Here is an 11,813-nt window from a genome sequence, read left to right on the forward strand (position 1 = left end):
CGCAGCCCAGATACGCTTCAGGGCTCTTCAAAGGGATAAAGATGTATTTTTAACTTCAGGCAGCTGCCTTTGTTTGTGTGGTGCTTTTTTCATCTTCTAGCTCTGGAAGTGGCAGGTTGTTTTTAAGCCCCTCTGTTTCTCAGCCGTCTCAGCGGAGGTGCCTAGAGGTCTCAAACCAGATTCCCAAAAATTTCAGCACTGGAAATTGGTAGCCGCTTTTGAAACTCTTGGCAAGACTGTGCAGCTCCCTACAGACGTTAGTTGATGGCCATTTGAACATGCTTTTACCTCAGCCAAGTCCTCGCCCCATTGAAGCAAATGGGAATTTTCCTTGAAAAAGGCCATAAAGAAATCATTTTCTTGGCATGGAGAGAGGTGTTTCATGGGCTCCACATCAGTGTTCGGGAGAACTTCAGCTATCTGCTTTGATTCCTGCCACACTTGTCCCACCCTGCACAAAGTGCTCTACCTTTTGATCCAAAATAGCACAGGAGATGTTTTCCACATGCCATAGGAAAATGGAAGAACTATAAAACTTGTTTTGGAGTTTGGCACCAGTCCATTCACAGATATATTTAGCGTGAATTGAAATTGGGCAGCAAAAGGGCGTTTGCCAGGATGACAAACGGATTAGAGTTGTATATCTGAGGCAATTGCATACCTGCCCATCCCATGCCAGTAGGGTTGATGGGTGGCTTAATTGATTCATGTATAGTCATAAGCAAGCACGCACAATTTGCTGCTTTTGGGCAGTGTTAAAAAGCATTCGCTGGCTGTAAAAAGCATTGTTTGGCTCACGGCATGCTCTGTTTTCTCCCAACCTCAAGGCTTGATGTCTCCAGTCGTCGGTTGTTGCTATCTGGCCCATTTGCTCTTTAAAATGTGGTCCATCACACCTGATGCTCAGCTTCCTCCTGTGCATACAGCTTGTCTGTAAAGGAAATCTGGGTGCTTTGCACATGTGGCCAACTTCTTCTGTCCTGTCTCTCTTCCCCAGTGATTGAGCCATCTGTGCAAGCCCCAGGTCAGGAGAGTTCCTACTTAAGAGCAGCACTGGGTTTGGGAGAGAGGAAAAGCTGTGATGGGGCTCTGGCATTAGCCCCATGTGGCTCAATCCAGCTCAGCGGCAAGGTGATGGTACAGCTTGCAGTTGATAGCAGCTTGACCTTCCTAGCTTCTACTCCGGGCTTGCTCCTGTGACGGTGCCTGGGGAGCCAAGACCAATCTCTCCTGTCCCTGGGTGTGTTCATGCACAAGGGCTTGCACGCTCTGCTCCCATCGGTGGTTTTCTTTGGGCTGATATTTGTTAGCATTGGAAAGTGAGAAAAATGAGTGAAAATATTATCAGAAGCAGGTTTTGTGAATAAATCAGCCGACAAGAGGCTTACCAGCTCGCCTTCGTTTACTAGCACAGTGCTTATTTGGGCAGATGTCTATATATTTTAGTTGGAGGCAGGAAGGAGTGAGAATCGATGGGGGAAGGCACCACTTCCAGTTTGCTGCTTTTCTGTCAGTTTGTACCATCGGTTTTCTGAATGAAGCAGGGGACTGCAATGTGTCTGAGATGCTGCCCTGCTGCTGTACTTGTTCTCCTGTTGAGAGCTCGGTGGGATACCAAGGAGAAGAGCACAAAAGACTGTTGGAAGGCTAAAACCCCCTTAAGAAGCTCATTGAGGATCAGAGCCTGGCCGGTCTTGCCCGTCTCTTGCACGGTGCTTTTTCATTTGATCCTGTCTGAAGGGCGGCCTCATGGCCTTCTCTCTTCTCACTATGTGTTTCTAATTAACGGGGAGACTGTTGTATAAACAGAAGATTCCTGCTCGAAATATTCCTTGACCGGCTCCTAGGATGACAGCCAGATGGCAATTGCCAGGCAGCAGCCCAGACTTTGAGCTCGCCCATCTGGCTATCAAACCTGGTCCCAGTTTTCATCTGGAACCAGTATTGAGGAAAGTCATGAACTTTGCCAGATTGGTTTTGCCCCGTGTTTGCTTTTCAGTTGCTACCTAAGCAGCTAAAAACCTGCAGACCAAACGCATTTAGTATTTCTGGGAAGTGGGACGATCCCAGTATTGGGAGATCTGAGGCCAAAATGGTGAGGAAGTTCAAAAGGATATTGGACAAATCCATTGAGGGATGGGTCTGTCAGTGACTTTTAAATCCTCTGGGTCAGATGCAGTCTCCAACCATGAAAGTGCTTTTACTGCTGGTCTGCAGCACAGATTGGGAATGGTCCTTCTGGCATGTGTCCCCAAGCAGCTGCTGATGGTCTCCTGTGGATGGTGTGCTGGGCTGGGGTGGCTCTTTGATCCATCCCACTTGGTCCATTCTCTTACCATCGGTCTGCAGGCAGCCGCATGTTTGCTGAGTAAGTTCAGACAAAACTCTTCTTGCAGTTTCCCCTGTGTGAACCTGGGGTTGTCACACCTGAAAAGAGCTTGGAAAGCTGTGGCAGAAATAAAACACTTGCTATTATGATTTTTCACTCTGTCATGACAGTAGAGCTATGCTCTGACAAAACATCACGATGCAGCTTCTGAAAAAAAGGAAATGTTAAAGTCTGTCAATGCTCTGCGTGCTTGCTCTTCCAAGAAGCAGGAGAGATCCATAAATTAAGCATTGTGACATGAGCTAAAGCATTGCTTGCTCTCCATTGTGCACAGTTTGATGTGATTTCTTTACTTCTATGTAAGTGCCTGAGTTCTGGAGTGCTGAAATCAGAGGTGCTGGAGAGAATGCTGATGTTGGGAGGCTGGGTGCTGCAGTTCCTCCTTGGCATATGCTAAAAGATGCTTCATGTTTGTCACCACTGTGGGATCAGAGTGGCCTGGTCTGTCCCTGTTGTGGGACCTGTGGAGCTGCTGAAGAACTTGTACATAGAGAGGTGTACTTAGCCTGGGTTATTGCAGTGAGAGGTGATGTGCGTGCGTAGGTTGAACCATAATCTGGGCTGGAAAGGATCTCAGGAGGTCTTGGTCCAAGCCCCTGCTTGGGGCAGGGCCAGCTTCAATGTTAGATCCAGCTACAGTTAGACATGCTTGCTCCGCCAGACCAGACCAGGCACCAAGGAGGGCTCAGCTGCCACTTTCTGGGCTTCTGGAGATCTGTCCTCATTGCCACCGCAAAGTCTAAAGGGACTGGTGTCTGCAGCATTGTGACCATTGTGTCCTACTTTGGCAAGGATTGCTCTCAGAAATGGCACCCAGTGAACTGGCAAACTGCACAAAGCAGAGAGTGGAGGAGGTGGAACAAGTCCAGTGACTATCCCCAGATTTCTGTGAACTGATTTTGAAATGGCTGAACTAGCTGGGGGTCTTGCAGCTTGCAGCAGTGGCAGAATTAGGCCCAGGACATGTGGGGCTGTTCCATGGTCATCAGAAGTGGCCAAATGCAGAAGCAGGGAGGATAAATGAGTAATGCACTGTACGACAAATGAGGTGAAAGACGATATGGCGAGGACAATCGCTGAAATGGTAGGATCTCTGAGGGAAAGTAGGGTGGCCATAAAACAGAGGCAAGGTATTTTTGAAAGCAAGCCTGAGAATTTATTTTAGCATGCTAATATTGAGTAAGTATTCCTGGAGATACTCTGGGGGATGATAGATGGACTCAAGGTATTTTACTAATCACTGTGGGTTTAAGTTTTGGAGCCGAAGTACACTTGGCATTCCTAACCCAACTGGACTTCTGATGGGAAAATTACATTCTTTGGGAAGTAATTTAGAAGGTCAAAGAAAAATGAGAAAGAACTTCTCCAGCAGCGATTTCCCCTGCTCTCTAAACTGTCTTTTAGTGTGGTAATAACTCCAGAATGAAAGGATCTATTCTCACCTTCCAGATGAAAGGGCTAATGCAATTTAAAATTTTTGCATGGAAAGATTTTATGGCTTGGTAACCAGCCATGCTTGAAAGCGATCCAGGATGGGATGAACACGTGAGAGAGCGCCTGGCTGAGCTTGACCCTTTCCTTGTCTGCCCTGTCCTCTGCAGATAATGGCGATGACCGGTCCGAGAGCATCCTTGCCGAGAACCACGTGGATGGCACCACAGGGATCCTGAGCGGAGCCGGCGGGAGGAAGCCCATGAAGACGGGCATGAAGGAGCTGGCGGTTATGAGGGAGAAGGTGAACGAGCAGCAGCGTCAGATGGGCAAAGTCGGCAAGCCTCATCACAACCACGAGGACTCGAAGAAGTCGCGGCTGTCGGCGGGCAGGGTGAGAGGGCAGGGGGGTGCAGGGAGCTAACGGAGGCAGCTGCGGGCTCACCAGGGAAATGCTGAATGCAAAAGCCTTGGTGACATTGTGACATTTGCAACAAACTGTCTTAAAAAGGGGGGAAAAAAAAGAAAAACCGGGGGAGAGGGGGAGAGGAAAAAAAGGAAAAGCAAACATTTGTTTTGGCCTGAAGCTAGGGCCGAACACACCATCTGATGAACTTTGATGTGCTGGCAAGGAGGTGTTATTTTCATTGCAGCTTCACCTCCTGACAGCAGAGCTGGAGAAGGGGGGTCCCGCTGGCTCGACACCTACCTCCACAGGGGTGCGAGCGTGCCCTTTGCCTGCCGACTGGCTTTCTCACACCCTTTTTCCCTAAGCAAGACGCAAGGGGATTTGGGGGGTGGGAGGGTGTTTGCCTGCTGCAGGGCAGCCCCAGTCCAGGTTGAGGGGGGGCCCCAAAGCCCCTGAGGATGGACTGTGGGGCTGTCACATAGCGGGGAGAGTGCCCGGAGTCCTCCCTGTCCCCTTCTTCGCCGTCCCTGTCTCTCTGCTCTCCAGTCCTTGGCCGTGGTTTCCCTCTAGTGGGCAGATTGGTCAAGGCAACGAGATGGGACAGAAAGCCACCCTGAAAGGTCTGTAATACATCTCCCTGTAAACATATAGAGTATTTATATCTGAGGAGTGCAGGGACAAAAAGAAAGGGGCCTTAAGAGTCCTCACTCCCTCCAAGAAACAGGCAAAGCAGAGGTTCAAAATAAGGTGCAGGCACTATCAACTTAGAGAGCTCCCACACTGCTGCTGCTCCTTTGGATAAAACCCCAGCAACTGCAAAAGCAGAGAGGTGTGGGCTCCCTCCGGCTCACATCAGGCGTAATTCAACCAGGCTGCCTTGGCTGGGAGCCCTGGCTTGGGGCTGCTGTGGAGCAAGAGGGGTGCCTACTGAGGCTGGCTTTGCTGGGTGCTCTCGTTCCTGGGGCTTTCCCTCCACTCCCATGGGGTCTCACGTGCTTTGAGTTGCACTTCTGGGCCAAAACTGCATCACAGGTGTGGGATCTGGGTTATGCTTATGGAAACCGTCCTGGTCTGTCTGGATTAGTCCTGCTTCACATCACTTGTCACCACCAGTGGGACCCATGGGAGCATCTCTGAGGCTTCTCCTCCTCTGTGTCACCAGGGCGGGTGACCTGGTGTCATGTTGGCTCTTGGCCATGTGAGGCATGTGGGAGAAATGTGTGCATCTCCCCATGTGTATCTCCGCACGTCGGCATGTGCGGATGTGCCTTTGGGTGCCTGCACACACACACACAGGTGTTCATCCTTACTGGTGTTTCCATTGTCCAAAATGTTGATATTGTAAATGGTCCCATTGTCCTGATGTGGGTTTTTTGTTTGTTTTTCTGCTTTCTGGGCTCTTTTCAGACCCCTTGTCAGCAGGAGCTGGATCAGGTCCTGGAACGTATCTCCACTATGCGGCTGCCAGATGAGCGAGGTCCCCTGGAACACCTCTACTCCCTCCACATCCCCAACTGTGACAAGCATGGCTTGTACAATCTCAAACAGGCAAGTGGGGAGACCCAGAGTCCCAGGGCTGGCTGTACTCCCAGAAGTTGCCCTCGGCTCGAAACACGTCCCCCTCCCCATGCACAGCCAAGGGGGACATGCAGCAGCTGAGGGATGGGCTGATGTCACGCACATGGTGTGAAGTGTGGGGTAAACAGCAAATGTCGCATGTGGCATGGACAGGTTTAGTAACGCCCAGGTGCATCTGCAGCCACAGGCAAGCAAGTGGAGACGTGAGACCCACATCCACACGTGGCTGCAGGCAGCCCAGAGATGGGGAATCAGTTTAGTTCAGAGCCCCTTTTTCCCCTGTGAGAGCTCCTTGTCTGCCTAGGATTATTTTCACGTGCCTTGAGCCAGGTCTTGTCCTGGCTGGACCCTGCCACAAGGGAAAAGCGGAGAGGGTCTGAATGCTGGCCAGTCTTGCAGACAAAGCAGAAAGCACTTCTCCTGGGGTCAGGAAGGTTTCTAGCACATTTTACCAGTTTTTCTCCACAAATCGAGGTTCATCCCACAGCTCCAGGAGGGATTCCTTCCAGGCAAGGTGGCGTTTTGGGTACAGCATCCTCCTGAAAGTATTTACAGGACCCAAAAGGACTCAAATGACTTAATGTATGTCTGAATTTTGACTTCTTGGCTTAATTCATGCAAAACCAGCAGGTGTCAGTGGCTGAGGCATGGGGAAAGAAATGCCAGGAAAAACCTCTTGGCAGCAAAACTCCAGGGTCGACTGGCAGCCACGTGTGAATAGTACCTGGATACGAGCCCCCCTTACAGCCATGCATAACTGAACCCCTGGAGGGGACCCCAGAAAACCTGCTGTTTTCATGCCTAAGCCTTTTTTTCAGGGCTACTTCTACCCCTTGATCAGCAGCATTAAAAAAAAAAAAAATAGTATGCTCTGAGATAATCTCCCTCCATCCCTTCTCTCCTCCCTGTCCTGACTGGACCTTCACCCCCTGCCTCCCCCTGAAGAACCCCACAGGCTGGCTGGATCCCTCAGCATGAGCACACGTGAAAGGGGTGCATGGAGCAGAGCTGGCAAATTCCCAGTAAGGAGATGAGCTGTGTCTGGGGACTGAGCCTGGGCAACGCAGCAATGCATCGTGTACTACAAAAGAAAAGACAGTTTCTGCTGTTCCTTGTGCCTGGGAAACAAGTCAGCCTGCACTGGAGGGTGCAGATGGGTTACACGCTGGTCACTGCTGCAGAAAAAAAGAGAGGGGGCAAAAATTGCTTTCTCTTCTTGCCCCCCACCCTGCCCTGGCTAAGGGCAAATAAGGCAAATGTGAAGCAATACTCATTTCCTTCCATCTGGGTTTCTAGAGCTGAGTATCAGCTCCTTTGCATTTTCTGGAAATCAGATGCCAATAAAAGCATTCCCAGTTGCTCCCACCTCCTATGGGTCAGCACTTGGGCAGAGGGTGCCGGATGCATTCTGCTCCTGGGGAGGCTTTTTTCCCCTCTCTTTTTGTACTTTTTATTCCCATGAACAAGGCTGCATTTTTTTGCCTCACTCCAGCTGCAGAAAATGGTTTGAATTCAGCTTTATAAAGTGCATGCAGAGCCCAGCCTGCTGGAGTAACCTCTGTGTCTCCCACTATGCCCTGTTCAGAGATGTATCTGCTGGGGATGGAAGGATGAGCATCAGGTTCAAAGTGCATGCAGCCCTGCTAGGGCAAGAGGTGGATGATAATCATTAGGGCAAGAAACTTCTCTCTGACCAGACTAGGCTGTGGAGGGGGCAGAGTCCAGGCCTGGATGCACCGTGGTCCCTACCTCTGTGCTGGGACAGAGCGAGACCCTGTTGGAACACGTTTGGGTCTGAGCATGGAGGCCTTGCTCTCACATTTGGTTTGTTTAGCCTAATTTGGAAGTGAAATCAAGCTTATGCAGCCCCTCTGTCAGTCTGTCTTCTCTCTCTTCCTGCAGGGATTTTTGACTGTGTGGCTGCTTTCATCCACAGCTGGTAGAGGGTGATGCATCTCGGGGACAGTTGTCCTTGTGGTTCATTAAAATCAGCTTTTTGGTTCCTGACACAGCCCCTGGGGGAAGAGGTCCAGCCATCAGCCTGGACCCTTGGAGCAGTGATGCTGGTGCACCACAGACCCTGGGGTGTCCGAGTGCAGCATCCCTGAATCCTAAATCCAAACTAGTGCCAAATTGCTGGAGAAACCCAAGCTCTGCCTGTGTTTGGACTTTGGGCTTGTGGGGCTGGAAAGAAGGTTTTGTCTCCCAATTTCCTCACCTGATGCCTGCCCTCTCCCTCTCTGTGCAGTGCAAGATGTCAGTGAATGGGCAGCGTGGCGAGTGCTGGTGCGTGGACCCCATCCACGGGAAGGTGATCCAGGGTGCACCCACCATCCGTGGGGACCCTGAGTGCCACCTCTTCTACACAGCCCATGAGCAGGAGGACCGGGGAGCACATGCCCTGCGGAGCCAGTAGACGGACGTGATCCTGCTCGCTGGAGGTGGCTTGCTGTGGCCCCAGTGCTGGATTTTACATGGGTTTCAGCGTGTCTCTTTAGGCTCTGGAAGAGACTGGGGTTGGGTCCTGTGTGCTGCCCTCCTTCCCCTGCTGCCCAGCTCCTGGGGAGGGGAGGGATAATGGGAGGGGAAGGGCGGTGGGGGGGTTGCAAGGAGAAGGGACTGCTTTCCTATAGTCTTTCACCCAACGTAAGCCAGAGAACTGGTCTTTTTTGCTCCTCGCCCTGTGACCCTGCCCTCCCTGCTGCTTTGTGGCATCTTCCTGCACCCTCCAGCACAGGGCGCCTTGTGCTCCCCAACACATCCCAGGGGATAAAACCCCTCGCCACGGGCGGGAGTGGTACAAAAAACAAAGGAAAACCCCACACTTTCCACCTCTTTCCCTCCCTTCCCCGAGACCAAAGACTGTAAATACTGCGTCGCCTGCCTCTTGCGTCCTGCCTGTCCCCTGCGCCCCAGCCCGGCCATCGGTCTTGGCCTGGGATGTGGTGTGGGAGGGAGGGAAGGAGGAAAGCCCCTGGCTGCCCAGCTGGAACATGCCACTGTGGTTGGGATGCATCCCCCAAGGAGGCATCAGCGAGGGAAAGAGCTAAGGATAAGACAGCCCGCCCCCAAACACCCCTGGGTGCTTCCCTTCCTGGCGCTGGGGCACAGCCAGCCCCACAGGGACCAGGCTCCAGCCGCTGGTCCAGGAGGACGGGGCCTTTGGGTGACAGCGAAGCTAAATGCTTGATTTTCCAGGGGATTTGAAGGGCTATTGCCCAGTATTTCTTAGGATCAGCTTATGATGAGGGAGCTAAAGTGAACTTGCTGGGGCTGGGTGGAAGGATGCCTGTGTAGATTTAGGATAACAAGCCAGGGAATGTCTGTCTCTTTCTCTCTCATTCAGTCTTTCTAGATAGGAAAAAAACCCATCTAAAACCTGCACTCCCAAGCAGCTGCCCTTGTCCCTCCATTTTTGCTTGGGACTGGAGTGAGCATCTGCTATTCAGCACACACTTTTTCTTTTTTTTTTTTTTTTTTTTGTAAGTAAATTACAGTATATATCTTGCTTTGTAAAGGCCCTGACACACATGCACCCCTCTGCCCACGTACACATTTGTATAGATTAAATCCAAGCGATTCCAGGCACTCTGAGAGGTTTTGCTCTGGACATACTGCTCTGAGGAGAGATGTGTCTCTGCTGTTATTTCACCTGTTGATTTCTTTCTGTACAGAACACACCGACGCTGAGAATAAATAACTTCCCCCGTCGCCTAAGCAAGGAGATTTTATTATTTTCTTATCTTTTTTATTCTTTTTCTTTTTCCCCCTTTTTAATATGGGTACTATTTGCAGAGCAATTGCAAAAAAACCTCTCCTTACAGTAAAGTCTCTGGCTTTCCTTAAATGAAATCCAGGGGTGGGGGTGGTGGAATAAAGCATCTCCCCATTTCTGGTAAATGCTTCTGAGTAGCAAACAGCCTCCAGATCCCAGGTCCTCTACGAGGTTAGGTTCAATAGGGTGGAGGGAGGGGGTTCCTCGGTGAGCGTGGGTGCTAGCTGGGAGCTCCCTGTGCTTGCATGGTGGGGACCAGGCAGCAAAGCTACCTGACCGTGACTGGGACCTGCAGCGATGGGACCAGCCCCTGGTGACTGCCAGCACACCCCAGAAATACCAAATGGTGCTGGAGAAACACCACATTGGGGTCCCCACTGCTGATAGCCCCTCACCTGGGGACTTTGATCTGTAGAAGGAAAAGCAAAAAGCCCAACAGGCTCCGGAGGAAGGGGAGCGCTGGGGTTTGTTGTTTTTTTCCCCCCTTCTTGGCCCCACATTTCAGATCCCAAGTGTGAAGGGCATAGGTGGGCTCTGCAAATTAAGCCCCTCATGACTTTGCAGGGGTTTGGGTGTGGCAGTGGAGGAGACAGGGAAAGGAACCCCTTTGGAAAGTCAGGGATGGGGATGTGTGCATGTGGATGTGTGTGAGAGGGCGCGAGTGCATGAGAGAGAGAGAAAACACACCTGCATGCAAAGCCAAGTAACTGTAAAAATGATGCTACCTGTTTTCTGTTAACATCTGAGGGTGTTCTGCTTTTTCATGTAAACCTTGCACATGCTGGCTCTCATCTGCAGTTTGTACTTTTTGGTTTGTTTAGGAATCAGGAAGTTTTCTTTTGTGTTTTTCTTTTTCTCTTTTGGAAAAGCTGAGCTGCATAAAGTTGTAATAAATTAAATGGGATGCCAGAAAACTCTCCTCTTCCCCCCTCCCCACTCCGCTCTGTTCATAGGACACATTTCCTGATGCATCACATGCAAATTTGGGCCTCTTCAGCTTTTGTCCTGGGGTTGTTGTAAACACCGAGCCCAAGAAGTGGCAATGGGAGTTGGGCCTTTCATCATTACTGGTCCCAGTTCTATGAGCAGGGAGGAACTGGTGTCGCTCATCCACTGGCCTGCTATGTTCCTGCTCTACGTGTCGTACTTTGGGAGTCTGCAAAATGCAACCATGCCCTCGAGTCCTCTCAAGTCAGCATCTGGCCAGCATGTGTGCGGAGACCATCTCCTTGCCTGACAGCAGCTAGGTTTGGTGGAAGAGGGTGTTTGGGTCCTGCTTGGCTGGGCAGAGAGGTGGCAGCGTGAATGTCCTGTCCAGCACGATGCTCATGAAGCTCCCTGAGGTGCTGAGAGGCTGCACGAGAGCAGTGGTTTCCTGCTCCTTGAACAGGGGAGCAGCTTCACAGGCAAGGTCCCTCTACCCAGCACAGGGACCTCAGGGACCTTAGCAGATGCTTGGGCAAAGGCTATAAGGAAAAGGGAGCTCTGCTCTCTCCAGCTTCCCAACCTTGGTATTTCAGGGCCTTCTTGAGTGGCAGTTGCATCTAACCATGCTGTTTATTAGCCAGCAGGTGGACCTGTTCTCCATGAATCATCCACGCTCCTTTAAGCATCTCGCCATGGTTTTGGTCTCCTCTGCACCTCATGCAAAGAGTTCCTTGGCTGAGCAGGGCACTGCAGGGAGGAAACCATCCATGGATTTCCATGGAGGAGCCTCCAAGGGCTCTCCCCTTGGCTTGTTCAAAGAGAACAAAATTTGAGCCAGCCAAAAAGCCAGCCTCAGTGTTTCTTTGTGAAGCCTTTGCCCAGAACGGGCTGCTGGGAAGGTGCAGGGAGGCCTGGACTGTGTGTGGGATCAGGGCTTGGCTGAACTGCTTCACTCATGGGGCTGTGGAGATGGATCCCTTGAAGGTCCTGCACCAGGGTGAAAAGTGCTGCCTAAGGGAGCATGGTGGCACAGCTTGGTGATTGGGGCACCATGGGGAGGCAAAGAACAATAATAATTAAAAAAACCCCAACCCACACTGCATTCAATTAAAATTGCAGCCTTGAGGGTGAGGCTCCATGTGGCCCCCAACTGCCAGCACCCAAGTGACTGGTTTCCCTTTGGCCTCCCCAAAGGAAGGCAAAACTGTGGGGCTGCTTCCCTATCTGTTTTTTCCTACCCCATATCATGATGTTGAGTGGGATCGATGTGTGCCAAGGGACTGGGCAGTGGCAGGGAGCACCAG

General features: G+C 51.2%; 1 protein-coding gene across 1 annotated transcript in view; it reads left to right on the plus strand.

Moving 5' to 3' along the window:
• IGFBP2 (insulin like growth factor binding protein 2) overlaps positions 1–10,496 on the plus strand; it is a 63,054-nt gene extending 52,558 nt beyond the window's left edge. The window contains exons 2-4 of the mRNA XM_054829942.1: positions 3,991–4,214; positions 5,637–5,777; positions 8,056–10,496. Coding sequence (XP_054685917.1) covers positions 3,991–4,214; positions 5,637–5,777; positions 8,056–8,223 — 533 coding nt within the window. The 3' untranslated portion in view covers positions 8,224–10,496. The remainder of the gene's footprint in view (positions 1–3,990; positions 4,215–5,636; positions 5,778–8,055) is intronic.
• Positions 10,497–11,813: the final 1,317 nt, after the last annotated feature.

Source organism: Grus americana, chromosome 6, assembly GCF_028858705.1.
Source record: "Grus americana isolate bGruAme1 chromosome 6, bGruAme1.mat, whole genome shotgun sequence".
Taxonomy (NCBI): Eukaryota; Metazoa; Chordata; class Aves; order Gruiformes; family Gruidae; genus Grus; species Grus americana.